Raw genomic sequence first — 21,545 nt, 5'->3', positions numbered from 1 at the left:
GCTTTATAGTAATATATCATTTTCCTTCACCAAAAGTACCTCGCAATTAATTGTAAAACCAACACACACACACACACACACACACACACACACACACACACACACACACACACACACACACACACACACACACACACACACACACACATGTATTTATCGTCCGACAGCAACGACTTTGTCGCAGACAGACTTAGAAACCAACATTAAAAGTAAAGCTACAAGATGTTACATAATTAAATGAAGAAGACAGTAAAAAGATATTATATGTCTTTATTATACTGCTCTAACAGATACAAGTACAATATTGTGTTAGCCGTCTGACATGGTCAATGTCAAACCATTACATACGTCATTACGTTAGTGCTTGTAATATTTGTCTGCCACGGACCTGAATCCCGCTTAATATACGGTAATTCATCTTGTCCTGTGCTCAGGTAAAGTAGATGGCCGGAATTAGACAAGTGCAGCAACATTGCAGTGGAAGGATAATTCCAGATACTGATGACATTTGTTTAAATGTAGATAACTGGGATTTTTTAAAAGTATTTTTTTGAACACCTTTTAAAGCGCAGAGCAAGATTGCATTGTGAATTATATGATATTATGTCTATACTAATTTTGGTATAATATCTTTGTACCTAGATGCAAAAATAATTACGCGTCATCACTAAAACTATTTTTAAATTGCCCAAAGCTATTACTCTACAAAGTGAAAATACTCTGGTTATTCTGAGAGAAGCTGGAAAGCAAATGAAAGTATTTCGAAGCATTTACATGATTTAATCCGATAACAGAACAAAATGATTAACAGAAATAATAGACAGGAATGATAAGAAGCATGAATTTATTCTAGAGAAACTTATTTTACATAAAGATTGATACCAACAAATTCCGAATTTATCTTTTATGAGTTTTAGAAATTACGTTGCAATAAAGAAACATCTAATAACGTGAAGTTGGGACCGCCTATTTGTTTCTGGTATAAATTGTTTATAAAGTTTTATGGGCAAATGAAAATTTTATGTGAAAATCGTGAACAAATGATCACAAAAACTTTCGTAAAGCTTATCCGATTTCAATGACACTTTCTTTAAATTGCAGAAATAAGCCTGTTTTTTGTGTGTTATCCACCACGAATAAGGGGGTGAAAAGTATTCAAATCTACCCCATGTGGTAAGTTTCACCATATAAATGCACGACAATTTTTTAAACTGTAAATCACGTAAAAATTATTAGATTATGTTAAAACATAATGTACAGTTTCTTTTGAGCATAGTGATAATTCCCACAGTTTGAAGCTAAAATCTACTAACATAAGAATGAAATGTATTTGGTCCTGATTCAACGTTCCATAATAATTTCGTTTAAAGAAAGATATGGGTGTAATATGTCATACATTTCATCAAGTCAATTTCATACTTACAGTTTGTCTACACAGTTTGATGTCCAAAAATAATATATATATATATATATATATATATATATATATATATATATATATATATATATATATATATATATATTACTTTTCGATACTTCATGACATGTTTAATTCTTGTTCCACGGTGTGAACTCTGAACTTACTACATTAGTTGCTCCGATTAACTTTCGGTCCGATGTATTATTGAAGTAGGTGCGAGTCCGAATATTATTTTTGTCCTTCGTCCATGAATGAAATAAGAGTGTAGTAGTAACAAATCCATGTATGTACTAAATGCATGCAATTAGTTAGTTTATTAGGTGGCTCAATATGCAGTTATACAATTATATATGCTTAAATTTAATTTTTTAATAACACTATAGTGAAATATATGTAGAAATTAGATTGAGGGAATGGGTTACAACTTTTAAAGATGGCCGCATGAATATTTATGATGAGGAACGAAGTGGGCGATCTTCTGTCATCACTGAAGAATTGGTGTAGAAAGTTGACGAGAATGTGAAAGAGAAGAGAAGCTTTACGATTTCTTTGTTATCTGACAAGTTTCCTGACTATCACATGTTCCTGCATTTCAAGAAACATCTGAGTGGTCACCGCCACGTTGATTATGATGCAGTCAAAACGGACGTGTTACAATGGTTGTCAAATCAGGAGGCAGACTTCCATGAGAATGGTGTTCAAAGGCTTGTTGTACGATACAATAAGTGCCTTAATATTAGTGGAAACTATATAGAAAAGTAGATTACCGTAGATTGTTACTCAAATTATGCTTCTCTTACTTCAAAACTGTACTTATTTTGGGAAACAAACACACAAACACACACACACACACACACACACACACACACACACACACACACACACACACACACACACACACACACACACACACATATATATATATATATATATATATATATATATATATATATATATATATATATATATAATGTGTGTGTGTGTGGTTGTTTTAAAAATGGTGACCATGGACAACAGAGTCCTATTTTATAGGTCAAAATATAGCGAAAATGCTGTATCATGATACTCCCTCCGGGTGCTTCCTGCAACTGCTGTTTTTGAACACCCGATAACCCGATATATATATATATATATATATATATACACGGAAGGGCGCTGATTTCTCTGTAACTTTGGGGGAACCCATTCAGATATGAGAAGGCATATATGAGGATTTTAAGTCGAATTCAAATTATTGCAAATATTGTATATTCCTAAAAATACATATAACAATAAAAATACGTATAAAATACATGAGGCCTACATGAGAATCGGCGCTCTTGTATATACATACGTACTGAAATAATTTCTTATCACATATGATATATCACTTCGTATCATATATTATCATATATGATGATCGATTGAAATTCCCATGACAATTTGAACGTATTTTATAAAGAGAAGAAAAACATTGTTGCGTTTTCCTGAGTAGTTACTATATCGATAATATACCTAGGTATAAAGGTACAAGAACTGACGAAAAATTACGGATTGACATAGGAAGTTGAAATTTAGCATTGTTATACCTTTAGGAAAAAAGCCAACAGGAAAATTGTCAAAAAATATTTTTTTATGTTTTCAGGAGGTAAAAAAGGGTAGTTAGGGTAGGTAGGGTAAAAAAAGGTAATATATATTTTCTTCTACATAAAATATCATATTGTAGGTAATTGAAATTAGAATAAAAACTAGAAAATGCTTACTGTAGTACTGCAGTAATCTTTCATGGAATACTTATAACATATTGATGTATGTTCTCTCCAACTATGGAGTTTCTCTTAAGTGATTTTTTAGTGGAATGCTAGTAAAGTTTGTTTACAAACTTGGATGAAAATTAATGATAGACTTTATGGAATAGTTGTTGAACTGGCAAATTGGATCGTGACGGGAAACGAGGATCTGCTTCACTTATGCTGACAAATTTGACAAAGACTCGAATTTTAAAATCTGCCCGTCATAGGTGATTTCTCAATCATCCTCCACGGCGCAACTAGAAATTAACATCTTTTAGTGCAATGCAATGAAAAGGCCAGTTTGCTAATGGTGAGAAGTGTGTACCTGATAAAGAATTGTTTAAATATATGATGGAATATCCTGTGTTAGAAGAGAGCAAGCAAATGAGAGAGAGAGAAAGAATGAGTAAGAGAGAGAGAGATTAGAGTCGCTACATGAAGTTTAAACTGAACGTAAATTCAGAGTGCTTTGTAAAATTTGACACGGTGCTTGGTTCTATAGAATCGGAGCAATTAACTAGTGACCACGATGTGATCAAATGACAGGTAGAATGCCATGAGCAAGATTGATGAATGAGTGAATCAAGGGAAATTGGAGCTTCAAGCGAATTTTGCTGTACAAGGGGAGAAGAACAGTCTAGGGACATCACAATTCTCTGACGAGCTAGAGCTATGTTCGTCATAAAATAAAATCGATTCTCTGTGTTTGTGATCGTCTCTAGAGATTCGCACAAGGGTAAAAATTATTTTTTTCCCTGCTGGTCTTATTAAATACGATAGAAGAAAAAAAATATGTATGTAAACATGACACAACTACGTTGCTTTCCTAACTTGATTTCCGTTTGTGTAAGTGGCTACAAAAATATGGTATTCTACGTCTGTCGATCATCTCATTCTTTTAATGCACTCACTTTTTTCTTTTGTTATTGACTTATTTGTTTCATTTTATACACTTGGTGTACTAAGGTAGGGGAGAGGGGGTGGACATTGGTACACAGGTCACATAGGTACGAGGTAGATATTTTTCCACTGTGAAGAGGTAAATGGACAACAGTTTGGTGTTGGCAACATTGGTGACAAACAAACATCGTGAGGCACAGTTGATGGATGGACGCAGCGTTCTTTTCTCTGTGCAGAAAAAAAAACTTGATTTCTTAGAGCAAAAGGAAGTTTTCACTTATGTCTTTGTAAGCTTATATTTGTAATAAGCACTGAATTTTTGAAAACTTCTGTACGGGTTTGGGTACAAAACCTCGCGACGACAACCTCGCGGACCAAAACCTCGCGGCCCAAAATCTCGCCAGGCCGAAACCTCGCCTGGCCAAAACCTCGCCGCCCAAAACCTCGCGGGACAAAATCTCGCCAGGCCAAAACCCCGCCTGGCCAAAACCTCGCCGCCCAAAACCTCGCGGGCCAAAATCTCGCCGGGCCAAAACCTCGCGCCCCAAAATATCGCCATACCCAAAATCTCGCCTGACCAAAATGTAAATGTTCCAACAGATGATAAGGATGACGGTATAAAAGACGCTGTTTTAGAAGAAGTATCACGGGTATTTGACCAAGTCCCGCGATACCATATGAAAATTCTATTTCTGTATTAGAGGATTTCAATGTGAAGGTAGGGCGACAGGATGTTTTTAAACTGGTTATAAGGAAAGAAAGTCTGCATAAGGAAAGTAATGACAACTAACGAGGTTAGTTTTGTGAACTTAGGAACATCCAAAAACTTAAAATTTTAACAAAAATCTAATAATATTTATGAAAGTATGAAATAATGAGTTTTTATGACGTCCCTTGATTATGTCCTATAGGTTAAAGGAGACGTAGATGACCAGGATGAAGGAAATGATCGAATAAAGAAAGTGGAAGGAAACGGGAATAACCCGAGAAAGCCCACGCACACGATGTTTTGTTTCTTCTTCTTCTTCTTCTTCTTATTATTATTATTATTTGTAATGTGGAATTGCATATTAGGAAACACATTGGGTAAATTTTAAAGAAAAGTTTCATTCGCGGCGAGGTTTTGTCCCGGCGAGATTTTGGGCGGCGAGGTTTTGGCCACGCGAGGTTTTGGGCGGCGAGGTTTTGGCCACGCGAGGTTTTGGGCGGCGAGATTTTGTCCCGCGAGGTTTTGGAGGCGAGGTTTTGGCCACGCGAGGTTTTGGGGGCGAGGTTTTGGCCACGCGAGGTTTTGGCCCGGCGAGATTTTGGCCCGCGAGGTTTTGGCCGGCGAGATTTTGGGCGGCGATGTTTCGGCCGCGAGATTTTGTCCGTATACCCTTCTGTACGTTGCATGAAAGTATAATTCCTTACAAATAATTTCATTTATGTTCAATTGCCTTGCGTGGAGTAGTTTTTCAGTTATAGGAATTAATGATCCTGAAGTTCGGCTGGAGCATATTACTACACAGCATGTGGGGTGGATTGGTACGGACCAAAGTGTCCCCACTGCTCTGTACCAATCTACCCCTTCCATTTGTAATTGTAAGGGCAGACTACTCTTTGTGCATTTCCCATGTATCACAGTTTTCGTTGTGATTAACATCAAGTAGAAAAAGTTACTAATAATATAGGCTATCTAATGTGTGATCGCTTGATTTCCGTAATCAAAACATAAAAATAAATTAACTAAAATAATATGGAAAACTTTCCTATTATTATATTTCCGACTTTCCGGAACTATACGTATAGTCGATAGGTACACAAACTTTCGAAAGGAAAATTGTTTAACCATTTAGGAGCCTTGATAGCAAAAATGTGAAGATTCTTTACGCCAGGCCATAACATGCGAGTGAGTTTAATAGGCACAATATCTAACAAAATCAACCTCAAATATATATTTATACATGGACGCTAAAATCCAGCGTGTAGTAAGCATCATATTTACTCGACTTTCAGCAACCAATTTGAAAGTTATTCGGCGAAGTTCTTGAAACTTTAATACTATAAAGGTAAACAAGAAAGTTCTGTCTCTTTTTGTGGAGGTCTGTGTTCAATTGGCCCTCACACCCAGACTTGAATGCGAATGGAGATAAGGCAAAGGTCAGTTGTTGGAGTGGAAATACCCAACATACTACCCGATTCGGCAGTTCAGTTAAACAGTGAACTTGCGTAAGGACAGAGTAAACATGGAACTTCTACAAAGAGCCCTAAGGGCGAGTATAGTGTACGAGTTCAAACTGGGGTCAAACGCCGCTGTAGGAAAGGAGAAGATATGCCAGGTCTTTGTGAGAGTGTCGTGACTACGCGGACAGTGCAACGGCGGTTTAACAAGTTTAAAAACGGTGACGAAACACTGGAAGACGCACCACGTGCCGGAAGATCAACACATGTACAAAATGAAGATCTTCAGGCAGCAATTAAGGCGAACAATGGCCAGACATGTGAGAAATTGAGACTACAGTGTGAGTGAAGAAACCGTTCGGCAGCACCTCCATCAACTTTGAAGCATTACAAGTTGAGTCGATGGATTCCACATGATTGGATCCGAACCAGAATGCAACGCGAGCAGATACCTGTGTTTCTTTGCTGTCTTGTCTGAGGAAGGAGAAATTTCTGGAAGGGTGTTGATATATGATGAGAAGTGGGTCCTGTACGAAGCTCCACGGCGCCGTCATGATTGGTTAGCATCTCATGAACCGGTTCAAAAACAGCCAAAACCAGCACTGCACCAAAAGAAGGTCCTCCTGTGTGTTTAGTGCATCGGGAATTGCTCGTAGCATCGTGTATCGGGAACTGCTACCAGCTTGTCAGAGCATCAATGCAAATGTGTACTGTGAACAGTTGGTTTGTATTCAAGAACAACTCTACCTAGATAGAGCCAGCACATCTGAATCGCAAAGGGGTCCTGCTGTTACAGGACACAACACTAAGCCCCACGAGGCTAGGATGATCCGGGACACCATTCTATGCCTTTTATGGGAAACACTACTGCATCCGCCATGCTCCCCGGATATTGCACCATTCGATTACCACCATTTCTACCACGATGGAATCCATGGCCTTCCAGAGCGTTGGCAGAGGTCGTCGATGCTGGTGGGACTATTTCTGATCTTCCAGGTACGTTTTATGTGACATCAATGTTCGAAGGTTGTGGGTGAAAAAGCGACAGAACTTTCTTGGTTTCCTTTATAATAACAAAGCTCCGCCTCCTTTGGAGACAAGAGACGCTCGAACCAAAATTATAACATCTTTTCCAGTTAGTAGTTGAGGTATGAAAGATTTCAAAATTTTGTAAACTGTAGATAGCCCTTGGATTATTTACTACTATTTTTCCTTTTAGAGACAGAACCTCATTTATAGTACTTTTTTTTGTTTGTAAATAGCTTGCGGAACTTTTAAATTTTGATGAGAACACAAGCAAGCATTGGACTTTTTATTTTATTTTATTTTATTTGTAACAGATTGAACTAGATCTATTGAATTACTAAAGATTCTGACAAATCTTCAATTCTTTTTTTTTTTTATGAAACATGTTTTTAGTTTGCATTGTTGCTGCTGTAGGTCCTTAAATCTATTGTTAAAATCTTGAGTTTGTGGAAGTTTAATAGAATATTATATTTCAAAATATTTTATGGAAAAATAACACAAAAATTACTTTATCTCTATTATCAGAAAGCCTGTGTGATATTTCACTTTGCTCGTACCAATCTGCCCCAAGCTAGTAGCATTCTGGCCCCACATGGGGAAGATTGGTACAGATTGCGGATCTTTCGTAAAATGTAATTTACTCCAGGTAGGACATTAGTAGAAACAATATTGTACATTGTAAATATAGCTAAAGAATCACAGTTTAAGTAACAAAAAATCATGTTTCTCAAGCTGACGATATGTTCTAAAATCTCGGGTAAGTAAAAATCGTACCATTGTCCCCCCTCCCCTACACATATAGCCACTCACCCATATATATATATCCCATATACCACATCAATGTATGGGAAACAGCACATCGCATGTATCATACTCATATATCAGATGTGCACACCCATATAGCACTCATGCGAGTCATACCCCCATATAGCACAGACTCATACAATACAGAGATCCATACAACACTGCTAACCATACAGCACAGAGATCCATACAACATTTAGACCCATACAGCACATAGACACATAATGTCAGAGATTCATACAACATAGAGACACATACAGTATAGAACCCATACAACAGAGAGACTCATACAACACAGAGACGTCGCTTAGACATCCAGGGCATGTCAGTGCTGGGAGATCGAGTTCTCCACGGTAGTCTCATTTTTGCCAGTGGACATCCTGTGTAATCCAAATGACTTTTCATTCCTGGAAACAGGACTTCCTTCAGGATTTTTGTAGGGTATTTCTGAACATTTTTTTGCGAGATAATCATAGGACAACTTTAGGACATCCAAATGTTGTCTCGTGATAGGCATACATTACAGAAATACAATGGAAATCTCTTAAATATATTGGGCTATGTGGGCGAAACGAAACGTGAATGGAAAACAAAAATATTGTTTCTTTTATTATAAATATTTTGTAAAAATCGATTGAAGTTTTCGTATAGACGTCAAGCAGGCACAAATTTTAACAGAAATATAGGGTTGTGATATCAAAGCTGTAAATTTTTATTATAACATCATTGGTTATATTAGTTTCACGGCCTGATTTTAAGCGTGAGTCCGCTAAAATAAACTTAAAAAGAAGTGAATAGGACTATTTCGTTTAGAAGTAGGAAAGTTTTTGGCGAGCCTCTCTGAGAAACAACTATTTGGCAAATCGTACTAATCGAACGTTCAATTAAAATATTATCAATATTATTACAATACTATAGGTAACAGTAACAACACTACAATCATAATAACACAATATAAAGAAACTTACAATATGATGTAGATAGAAGGTTAGAAATCACACTAAGAATTGACAACGCTGATCTTTGAGAACATGTTCCGTCTATAAAATAAGATTGTCGAAATTTCGTAGATATAAACGTATTATAAAAGGTACGCCCTTGCGTTCAATAAGGCGATGAAGTAAGTTGATTAAGGTGATTCTTCAATCAGTGGCAGTATATGAAAAACTTCACACAAGTAAAAATTAATTATCGCTACGTGTTAAGGGAAGAAAACTAATGTGATACTAATTCTTATGCAGAAAAATTAGGACATTAGGAAAAGTTTCTTCCTTTAGTTTGTAGTGATACATTTTTAACTATTTACAGATGTGACTGCCCTTAATATCCACTATTGGCTTGAAATCATGCTGTAACAACTTTACTTTCGTATTTCCATGTTGTCAAGTGTATTCGGGAAAATTAATTTTTATTTTACATAGCTATAATCTAATCACACATTCCAACTAGTCACATATATGAAAACCATTGCAGAAGTTAATGGTTGGGTGCTACGAATTTTCTTTAAATTTTGTATGAAAATATGACACCATCAATATAATCAGTTCCAGTGCGAGGCATACTGGGCAGCAAGCATTGTCCGGCGATTTCGGTTATTTAAAGCAAGTTTCAGCGGCGTTGACGAGTTTCAAGTCCTACATAAAAATGTGACATCAGGCTTTTTGAGGCCAGCCTTGTTTCCCCTATCCTCTTGAAGGAGTCCATTGAGAACAATTTTTAGTAATCAACATTCGGATATGTGCGGGATGCGTCCAGCAAATTGTAGTCGATGCTCGGCTACTGTTGTCGATTAAACGGTTTAGAGCTTGATCTTGGTAGAATATCGTTATTGATAGTGTGATAATGATAGGAGATACCGAAGATTTTTCTGAGGTAGCGTTGTTGGAAAAAATATTTAGCTGTTTGATCCATCTGGCTGTAAATTTACATACTTCGCAGACATACACTTATTGCAGTTGCCCTTGAAGACCTTGATCTTTGTGGTAACATTTATAGCTGTCGTTAACCAAACTGTGAGCATTCGCTGGGTTAAAGCTGATGCCATTTCAATTAAACAGTAGACATCATTCTCTGTCCCTCTCTCTGTAGACATAACGCTGTCAATATAGTTGAAATGTTCGACTTTTCTATTGCCTTACCACGAAGTGTTATCAGCGTAGCGAACACAAATTAATGTGTAATATTCCTTATCTTAAGCTAATTTCTTAATCAATTCGTGCAAGAAACAGAATTCAAAGCACAACATTCAAAACGCTCATAATTCCTGTTCTATCGCTTAATTCCAGGATGTGCAAATTCTTAAAGCCCTTGTGCTGGGAGAGGAGGAGAGAGGCCAGAGCCAATACCAGGTAATGTGTTTCCTGTGCCATTTCCAGAAGGGAGAGTTTATATCTTCAGATGCCATGGCAAAGCTTCGACAGGTAAGAGAAAACTTTTTGCATTTCATTACACTGTTCGGTCGATGACAAATAAAATGTTTAAGAATAAGATAATTGGGAACATTCAATTCTGATTGAATCTATGGTATCACATAAAGAACATAAGTTTATATTCTGATTAAACGCAAGATTTATTTGGAAGGTGGCATCAAAAGAAAGTACGAACGCGAATAAAATATTACAAGAGTTTACTGGCACATTCTTACTGTTCTCAATAAATTTTCGGTGAAACATCCATTTACTAGCGGATTAATTTCGTCATTAACGGCGTGGGCAGTGCTGCCAACCTGAAAAGTTATAAAATCCCTTCTTCAAAGGTAGAAATTCCCATTTTGATCTTGAAATTTCCGCACTATACTAGTTATAAAACTATATATATGAAAAATGAAACAATTGTGTGTATGTACACACTTTCTTCAATACTGTGTCAGTGAATTATCTATACTTGCATTATGGCTTTGAGCCATCATCCTGTAATGAAGAACTTTTTTTCTGGTCATTTTGTGTGAAACGTTTTCCAAGTTGGTTGTTTCTCATTTCATATTTTAGTTTTTTCCCGTTTATTTTCTTTTAAAAATACCAGAGCACGATTTCCGATTCTTGGAGTTTTTTAAATCGTAAGTTACTTCAGCACTAGCATGTATGCATTTTTTGGTAACAAAATTTGACAATTAGCACTCATTTCATGATTATTAAGGACTAATTAGTCAGTCTACTTTTTGTCCATAGAGAATTCTGTTGCTGTCGATAAACTATATACATAAAAAATCTCAATGCTGCTAATTACAACGAAAATTCAATTAAAAAAAAAAAAACGTCAAAAGTCTCGCAAAATGGGATATTTCCCATGGGTTGACTTTACTGGGCATGAGTTCACAACCGAACTTGTTTCCTCGACATTCTGAACGATGTTGAATATCTATATACCATCTTTGATTTTTAGTCCATTTATATATCGCGGGAATTATGTTCTTGTTTTCTTTAAAATGAACTGCAATTTTAATAATGTAAATTGCATTGATTCCTTCTTCAAGTCTAGTCCCTGGCTTTTTCAAATTGAATATGGATTATGCATTAGCTTAACATAACTTAAATCCAATTTGGTTAAAATTATATAAAACAAAATATAAATTATCAGGAAATAAGGAGCATTTAACTATACTTAAAGAAACCAGTAGAATGAAACCATTAAGATCCAAGTTTATTTCAAAATAACACAGAAAAATAGTTCCTGTTATAAACCAATGAGATAAAAATAAAGGATAGCGCAGATGTTCAACACCTTTCATTAGTATGAATTGGTGACTGTTCTTGTACATCACTGTAGCCGAAAATACGGCGTAATTGACGAACTCTTTCAGTGTGACTTTTACCATGTTACTAATGTCATTTTATGATAATAACACAGTGTTTCTTAATCCCAGCGGTCCCTAATTAACTTGTGACAAGTAAAAGTCAAAATTAGTCATAAAGCAATTTACAATGTTGACAAGCCTTTAGATGTAACGATGTCTCAATGAAAAACCGTTTACCTCTAGTGTGTGGGCTCCCTTGTATGATCTCAACTCATTCTAAGTAGGCTTTCTATAGGGCCAATCCAAATGAATCGACCAATGATGGTTGCTGACAAAATTTAATTTTTATTAATTTTTTACCTAAGTTTGTACCATATTCAGGGAGTTGAAAACGGGTATTCATTTATTTTTTAGCCGCGCAGGTTTTGTCGTAGCTGCCATTTTGTATGGGCGCCTGAGCGTATTTTGAACTTTTTAGTTCATTCCGCTAAACGCGGTAACTTTTTAGTTTTAAAAGATAATGAGTTCAAACCAAAATCATATGAAAGATAATGGAATAAGCAATATTCTATGTTCTGTGCACATTGAGACATGGTGTAGAATGTCGAGAAAAGAAACTCTGAACATCGAGCTTGGAAACCTAAAAATGACAATTTTGAAATGTACATTTTGAAACGAAATAAATAAGACTCACCTTCATTTTTTTGTCTACAGAGAGACTAGGTAATGGGCAACGTCCCAAACAAGTTTCAGATCTGAGAACTACGTGCTTGATCTTTTGAAAATTTTTAAACATTACGAATTTTCGAAAATCGTGTATTTTCACCATCAAATATCTCAGGAAGTACAAAAGTAAAAAATCTCAAATTTACACAAAATAGACAATAGTTGTGCAGTAACAAGTGGGTAAAATTGCATCACTGAGGCACGAGTAGTTTCTGAGTTATAAGGTTTTTATTCACTGGAACAATATCATAAAGCGCCATTGAAGTGAATATTTACTTTGTAGCAAAAGTCAAAATAACACGACAGTAATGTTAAATGGGTAAAGTGTGGATAATTCATGAATCATATCTTGTACAAAAATGGAAAGTCGTCTGTTATTTCTTTTCTGCATATAACACTGCTGTTAAGACATCAGTGAGGCAAATAGTTGACTAATTTTTGTACAGTTTGGGACTGGTATTAAACTTAGTGATTGGCACCTACACTTTGTCATTTGCAGCAGTAGCGTAGCGTGATATTCCGAAAGGGGGATGCCAAAGTTAGTCATTTGTGCGATATAGTACTACTGCAAGCAGCAATACATAGCTATTCCGAATGGAAATATAGGGTTATACAAAATTTAGGAGGAAGCCCCCCTAATTGGAGGTCTAGTGTGGCATAGAGAAGCGAATGCGTGGATTACGTTAGAATTTAATAACCAATTGTCCCAGCTCCTTCTTGTCACTACCGTTGTGACGAGAAAACTAGGCCTCACTTTTGTATGAACATTGTTTCCAGTATCGTTCCCTTCATTTCTTTCTCGTGGGCGGCTTTTTTCTCCACATACCACACGTCAATCTCGTTCTTTCAAATATATATATATATATATATATATATATATATATATATATATATATATATATATATATATCGCCCCTAGAAATTTGTCATCTTGGGTCCGGAACTCAGACGTCCGTTCGTGAATATGGGCCTGAGTGTATATATCATTTGAAGATGTAAATACAAAGCACTTAAACCAACACTGTTTCTGTATCCAGATACTGAAGTCAAGGGAGCAAATCTGTCTTCAACGTTCGTGGGATGGGTAAGACTGTTCCCATAATCCTTTCCTTTTTTTAACGATGTTCAAAATATTTATGAAGTTGAAAATAATGCTGTGGAGGATTAGGGGAGCAGAGTTGTCTATAACATCGGCAGGAGGGCACATTTTAAAGCTTATTGTGGGGGGAGGGGAGAAGAGACTCATATTACAGTAGATGAATCAGATTTCTGAGGTAAACCTAAGTGATGTAGATGAAATAGTGGTACATATCATTATTTCAACTCAGTGCCGTGAGCACATTCTGAAATTTGAATATATGCATAATAATAATTGACATGTTTCTACTTACGCATCCACAATGATCCACATTAAAATTTTAGGACATTTGTTTTATAACAATACAAATAATGACTTCCCCAAAACTATGAAAGAAAATCAATCAGGCCTATATTTGGCGCAACAATACTCTTATCTGAGCAAAATTATGATTACCACAATAGCATTATAGGAATTGTTACAGGAATTAAACAAATAGTTGAAAATAGACTACTAATAATTAATGACAATGAAATATTAAAGAATACTATTCTTTTTTTCAAAATGAAACAAGTCAAAGGATATCAGTTTCCTTTGTGGCAGTCGGATAGAAATCATCATCATCACAATCTCAAATCGGATTATTTGGGGGGTGGACAAGATTGTAGGGAACATGTTCCCCTTATGTCCCCGAGATTTGTGCCAGTGACTGAAGGGCCCTGGCACAATCTTTGCGAGTGACGGGGAGTGGTGGCTCTCTTGTCCTACCAGATCGGTGACCGTAATTCTACAGAATGCTTTAAATTTATGCCTGTGTCTGTGAGCTCCTTTACGATGAAGATTACAATTAAGATATATTTAGTTACGATTAAGGCATAACTATTTTAATACTATTATTTACATAACCGGCATGCTTCAAAAATGCGTTGAACTAACCATTTCCGTTTTGTTCTATTTCCTTTATATTAGGGCTCGTACGTTGTGTTCAGAAACTATAGCTTAGTTCAAAATATATACAGTTGGAAATACTTGAATATGCCAGCGTATATCTAAAGCAAATGTAGGGTTGCAAGGGATGAGGAGGAGTGAGAAGGGAAGTATTGCGCATGCGCATTCAACAGAAAGCAGACGAAAACCCCGATGCTTTCAGTAGGTCTGGAAGCCCGAGGAAAATAGCATACGACAGGAGGAAAGACAGAAAATGTGCATCTGAGCGACGCGCATGCGTAGGTTCCTGTTGTCAAAGTAAGTCGAGAGAGCGCGCTAGAAGACTGCAGTGGAAATAATTGTGATAATTACAAGCAAACAATTTATATCTAATGAAATACGTACTTTTTCTTATTAACAGGGGATGCCGGGCATACCGGCGTTCCCTTACGCTACGCCGCTGATTTGCAGATAGTTTAAAAGAAGTTTCTGGGCCATGGGAATGGAAAAAGTGATAAAAATGATCGTTATTTTCCTGACTGATGTCTTCAATTCCCCCAATACACCATTTCTGTCATAAATATAGGCTACGGTATCATTAGGTCAAATGACAACATGCTATGTTCTGGAAGTACTGAAGTACTGCAATCAGTAAATTCATTCGATTGTGAGTATTCGTAACATCTAATTTGTGTTTTCGTCAGAGGTACACTCCGCATCAAAAAAATGCGACAGCTAACGCCTTGCAGCTAGGCCACCAAATATGCACATTCTTATCCCATAATCGTGTCTGGTAAAGAGACCCCCTCTCTCTCCTCCTTTCTTCTCTCCCATAATAAAATTAGCTAACAACATGAAACAACATTAGCAATTCTAATTTCAAACTACACATGTATTAGTATCGATAAAATGAAATAACAAAACCGGGACGAAACAAGATTCATAAGTTGATTTAGGGAGAAACTGAAACACACACAATGAAAAATTGAAACTAATGGATGTCTATTACACAGAGGTTCAGAAATGAGGGAGGGAGAGAGAAGGCGAGAAAAGAAGAAAAAAAGGGAGAACAGATAAAAATGTGGAATTTTAAACTTAGTAAGAAAAGAACCTAACATTATAAAGTTCCGTTACCAGAAATCCAACATTAATATAGAAATAATGTTTGTTTTTATATATTTTTTTCAGGACTATTCGAATATATAGAGGATGCTTGAAACATTCATTAAGTCTCTTTCATAAAGGATAGCATACTCAATTTCCAGTAGAACTGTAGATCTCACAGATACATCTAAGATAATGTCAAAAGTTTAACACATATGCTTTGTTTCCGCGTGGTTCGGTTGTAAATTCGGTAGTGTTCATTGGACGTACTGACGCAAACTACATTCTAATAAACCCAGTAGGTAGCGAAGGTCATATCTTCCATTCCAGACTACTAATGCAAAGTGAACAAAATAGAAGAAGAAAACGAAAAGAGAAAGGAAGAAAGAATGAATTGAATAAAATTGAATGAGTGCTATTTTACTGCTAAATTTTTATCAGAAATATCCTATATTAAAAGTCCAAACCCTATCATAATGAAAAGTTGAAAATGTTCAAATAGAAAATGGATGTTCCTTATAGATGTAGCAGACCTTGCATGTTTCAAATTTCAACGTGAATAAATCACATTGAATTATAGGATGGAAACAAATTTGTGTTGAACTAGTATAAATAAAATTTTGTTTTCAAATAACCAAAGAGGTTGCCATTTTCTAGTCTTTTCCGAAAATTTATCTGTTCCGAACATACAGCATCACATTCATCTCTTGCGAATATAACGTTGTAATTTGCACAGATAGAAGGAACACGCTATAGCCCAAACGGATCATAGTGTCAGTTGGATGATGTTAGTTAGCTTATGGATCACCAATAACCTTACACGAACAAGGTGATCGTTCTAAAAATCAAGGCTAAAGTAAATAATATTTGGGTTCTAGTTTCAGGTGGCATGACAGTGTAGCGGTAACATAATGGAGTTACAACTAATACAGCTGTCCAGCATAGGTTCAAATCCTGTTCACGCCAAAGTTGTAGTGAAGAATCGATTTCTCATATTCGACATGCAATGTTTTAAAATGTGAAAGCAAACACCTTTATCATTATAGAGGCGATTTACGAATGTTGGTTAGGAAAGGGCAAGGGATTTACCAGGATATTACCAGTCGCCTTCTCTCTCCCTGCCTCATTTCTGAACCTCTGTGTAACAGACATCCATTAGTTTCAATTTTTCATTGTGTGTGTTTCAGTTTCTCCCTAAATCAACTTATGAATCTTGTTTCGTCCCGGTTTTGTTATTTCATTTTATCGATACTAATACATGTGTAGTTTGAAATTAGAATTGCTAATGTTGTTTCATGTTGTTAGCTAATTTTATTATGGAAGAAAAGAAAGGGAGAGAGAGAGGGAGTCTCTTTACCAGACACGATTATGGGATAAGAAGGTGGACTAACTGCACGGCGTTAGCTGTCGCAATTCTTTTGATGCGGAGTGTACAAATCTTTGATATGATCTGATATTAATAATTCTTTTACAAGTAACAAATTTTGAATTTTTCTGTTTGACTTCACTTCTTCTGATGAAGTAAGATAAATTGTATGCCTGAGATACTATATCAACACAAAACCTGCAGATCTGTTCAGCTTTTAAAATCGCGAATTTCAGATCACTGCAACAACTTATAATTCAGAAACTACTCAAGTCTCAGTCATGCAATTTTACCTACTTATTACTGCACAACTATCGTCTATTTTGTACAAATTTTGGATTTTTCCACTTCTGTTCTTCCTGAGATACGGTGAAAGTACTCGATTTTCGAAAATTTCCCAAAAGTTCTTAGATCTGAAACTTGTTTGGGACATTGTTTACTATCTAATCTCTATGTAGACAAAAATTGAAGGTGAGTCTTATTTATTTCGTTTCAGAATGTACATTCCAAAATGGCCAATTCTAGGTTACTAACCTAAATGTTCAGAACTTCTTTTTTCGATGTTCTAAAGTACGCCTCAATGTACAGAGAATACAAAATGTTGTCCATTTCATTATTTTTCATGTGGGTTTGGTATGAACTCATTGTCTTTAACACCTAAAGAGTTACAGCATTTAACGAAATGCTCTGAAAAGTGGAAAATATGCTGGGATGCATATACAAAATTGCCGCCACAATCAAACCTGCGCGGCTAAAAAGTAAATTAATACCCGTTTTCACTTCCAGTTAAAAGTGTAAATATAAACTGCATGAGGTGATGAGGTAAATCTGAGCTCTTGAAATGTAACATTCCCGACGTGGGCGGCCACTAATGAAGTCACACCTATCGATGGTGATTAAGAACAGCTCGCAGTAACAGTAAAGCTGCTTCAATAACCAGAACACTTACTGACATACCTGCACGAAGTGCGCCCTCAACGAATTTATCTTTAGGTATGTTTCTTCCATGAACAATTTCAGTTCGATGATCTGGTACAAGTTGTGTTTCCTCATTTCGGCTACTATGAGATCCGCATCTTGAACAGTAGTGATTTATCTTCCTTTGGAATAGATGTTCCTTTAATGGCATGTTCAGCAATTCTAGTGGCACATGTCATCAGAGTCTCCCATGAAACATCCCTTTTTTTTCGTGATCCCAATTTTATCTCTACTTCTGGCAAAATACGCACCGCTCCTCGTTAAACAGAATGTTTGTTACATATTATCGTGCAGCAATACGCTCCAAATATGGTGAATTATCCACTAAGAGTGTACAATTTTCCGCCTAACATGATTTAGCAGACTCACTTAGCAATCATGAAATTTTAAAACTTCGGTAGTCCCAGCGATAAACTGTTTGTTTGTGTCGTATTCTGTAGGAATTTGGATGCAAATTAATGTTAAGCAGTGCAGTTTTGCAGGGTCACTCTCTTGCCCCAGTTCTTTGATCTGAAAGTTTTTATGGAAGCCTTTTTCGATGAAATTTCTCGTCCACATATCAGTTTCGTTTTATGTGTAGTGTGTTACACAGAATTTTCGATTTTTCACAACAGCAATCCCCTTTCCTGTTGTAATTGACTGGCTTCTTTTTGTTTGCAATTCTTCTTCAGAATAACTGAGAACACGTGGATTTCAGGGCTAATGTGCTACTATTATCAAATCACAGAGATAAGAACACTAAGAATATAACGGATTGTTTAATATTACGGCAATTAAAAAAACTACATATTACATAAGATATTAAGTGCGATTATGTGTGTGCACATGTAATAAGAATACATACCCCACACAATAACTTCGATAGTTGTTTGATAACTTCACATACTAGCAGACATGTTTGGAAGCTGCATTCATTGTAGAATACCAGAACACGAAGTATTTTCAAAACAACATAATATAACCGCACAACAGTAAAATTATTGCTTTCAAATATTTTCTACGAGGACTGATGAACGAAGACTGAGACATTATTGTAGCGCAGTTTCCATTGTTGCCGAATGCCGGCACGTTTGATAGTTGAAAGAGTTGTGTGTTATGTATACTCTCTCTAGGTGGCAGCATTGTCGCATCGGTAGGTTGGGATTAATCCGCTGTGTTTTAGACACTGCTTCCATTTCACCTCAAACGTGCTGTGTATATGCATACAATCGAGGTTACACGAGAAGAACAGTATGGAGCAATAAAGTTTTGTTTCCGCTTGAACCATACAGCTTCTGAAACATACGAAAAGCTCAAGCAATCTTGTTCGGAGTCGACAGTCGTATTACCCAACGGGCACAAACACGGGACATTGAAGGTGATCGTGCATTATTGAAAAAACACTACCATATGAAATTCCCAACATTTCACTTAGTTTACGTAATGTTATCCTTCGATCCCCACGGACCATTACAGCAGCAGTATTGATATTTCTTTCTGTTACAGCAGAGGTCGAAATACCACCTTGCTTAACGCATGAAACTCATCGTTCTTGGAATTCTGTGAACCAACGAAACATTGTTGCTCGAGGTAATGCACTTTTACCGTAAGCTTACTTGAGCTTTCGTATGTTTCAGAAGCCGTATGGCTCAAGCGAATACAAAACTTTATTGCTCCATACTGTTCTACTCGTACAGCACGTTGTGAGGCGAAATGGAAGCAGTGTCTAAAACACAGCGGATACGACAATACTATCTACCGATACGACAATGCTGCCACCTAGTGAGAGTATACATGAAACACAACTCTTTCAACTATCAAACGTGCCGGAAACAAATGAAACTGCGATACACTAATCAGCTTCAGTCTTTGTTGATTAGCCCTCATATTATACAATAGACCAACAAACCACAAAATCTTCCTGGGGGATTTCTGGGTACTGAAAATCTATCATAATATAGCGAATGTGAAAATCACCTCAAATAATTTGTATCACTTGTTTTTGATAGAAAAATAAAACGGAACATTTAGACAAAGTCGTACTCGTACTTCCATGAAAATCAATTATTATGATACCTGTGAAAACTATAAAATACATATTTCCTCTGCTGCTATTTGATAGACCAAGACGAAATTTCCAGTTTAAGTTGAACATAAAATAGGACAGATAAATAATTTTATTATTCACCTAGTTTGCAGTGTTGCCACATAATAACTAAAAGAATCGCGAGAAGGGACTTTTTTTAGAGAAATTTTCTTAAATATCTCTAATTAGTTTTCCTTTGTACAGGGAAATGTCTCGTTCATTACGTAAACTGAAAGCCTATACTCTTACAAATCGATCGGGGTATAACTTGTGCCAGTGTTACATTAACGGTGTGATCTACGGTCATTTAATGAAATCCCATCGATGTCTGTAAATATACACGGGTGCTAAAGGTTTAAGGGCACCAGGACCCAGGTGTTGCACTTGTATGTTGACCAATAAGTACTTTTTGATTCTAAGGACTGTAAGGAACATTACCAATATAGTGGTAAAAGTTCCCTAGGGGGGTTTTCACCCCCTTGACCCTTGGTCTATAATGGTTTGTACAAACATCACTAGATGTCATTAAGACGATGCATCACCAGACAAAGCGTCATGTTAGTTCTGTTCATTATTTATCTGCTTACTGCCAAGCAGATTTCCTCAATAAATGTGTCTTAATGTAAGCAGAATCATACATTTTTGTATCCTTATATGAACAGCGTTGTTTATTTTACAAAGTAAGATCAAAAAACACAGTTTTGCATAAACATAATGTTTTTGTTTTTTTTTTTTAATTTGAAAAAATCTGAAAAAATCAGTAGTGTGCTTAGACTTTTGACAATTACTGTATATTAATCTGTAGTATACTGATTAATCTCCGATACCAATCTTAAAAGACATTCTCAAGTAGCAAGCAAATAAGGGAATATTTTTTTTTGTGGCAATGTTGAGGAAAAATGAAATTACTTATTACGATTTCTTTTCTTTTCTTTTGGGAAGAAAATACTCAGACTACAAATATTGCAATCCTAAGATTCGGGACAATAGAAAATGAAAGATTTCTGGATTGAATGTTCTACGTTTGACTTAGTTGATGACGTTTCCTGTTTATCTCTAGCCCCTATTAACGAGAAAATATGTTGAAGCTTATTTTGGCGATTTCGTACCTAAATAATTTCCCACATGATTGAAGATTTTGGAAAAACCTGAGACGCATTCATCAGTGAAATATATTGACCATCTTATTCTTAACACAATTTTGAAAGACACTTTAATACCATCTTTACAAGCAATTTCTTAGTAATAAATTTTCGATTTCTAAGGATTTTCTGCATAATAAGTAGCTTAATCAAATGTTCGTTAACGTCTTTTGTTCGTTTTCGTGAGGAATTAGATTTGTAATTACAAGCCTTGTTGGCTCAGTATTTTGTATTGCTATGTGTCATCACAACAAATAAACAACTTTTATATCAAAACCATTTGTTATTTGCAAAAAATTTAAATATCATAATTACTACTTGTGAATAACTCGATACTGCAG

General features: G+C 35.9%; 1 protein-coding gene across 1 annotated transcript in view; it reads left to right on the top strand.

The window, feature by feature from the left end:
* Window positions 1-21,545, top strand: part of LOC145690230 (out at first protein-like) — a 171,168-nt gene that overhangs the window by 87,117 nt on the left and 62,506 nt on the right. Inside the window, exon 3 of the mRNA XM_081764921.1 lies at window positions 10,371-10,505. Coding sequence (XP_081621047.1) covers window positions 10,371-10,505 — 135 coding nt within the window. The remainder of the gene's footprint in view (window positions 1-10,370; window positions 10,506-21,545) is intronic.

Source organism: Thermobia domestica, chromosome 1 (assembly GCF_964235325.1).
Source record: "Thermobia domestica chromosome 1, izTheDome1.hap1.1, whole genome shotgun sequence".
Classification (NCBI taxonomy): Eukaryota; Metazoa; Arthropoda; class Insecta; order Zygentoma; family Lepismatidae; genus Thermobia; species Thermobia domestica.
Note: the sequence above shows the minus strand (reverse complement) of the source record. Positions and strands in the feature narration are given on the sequence as shown.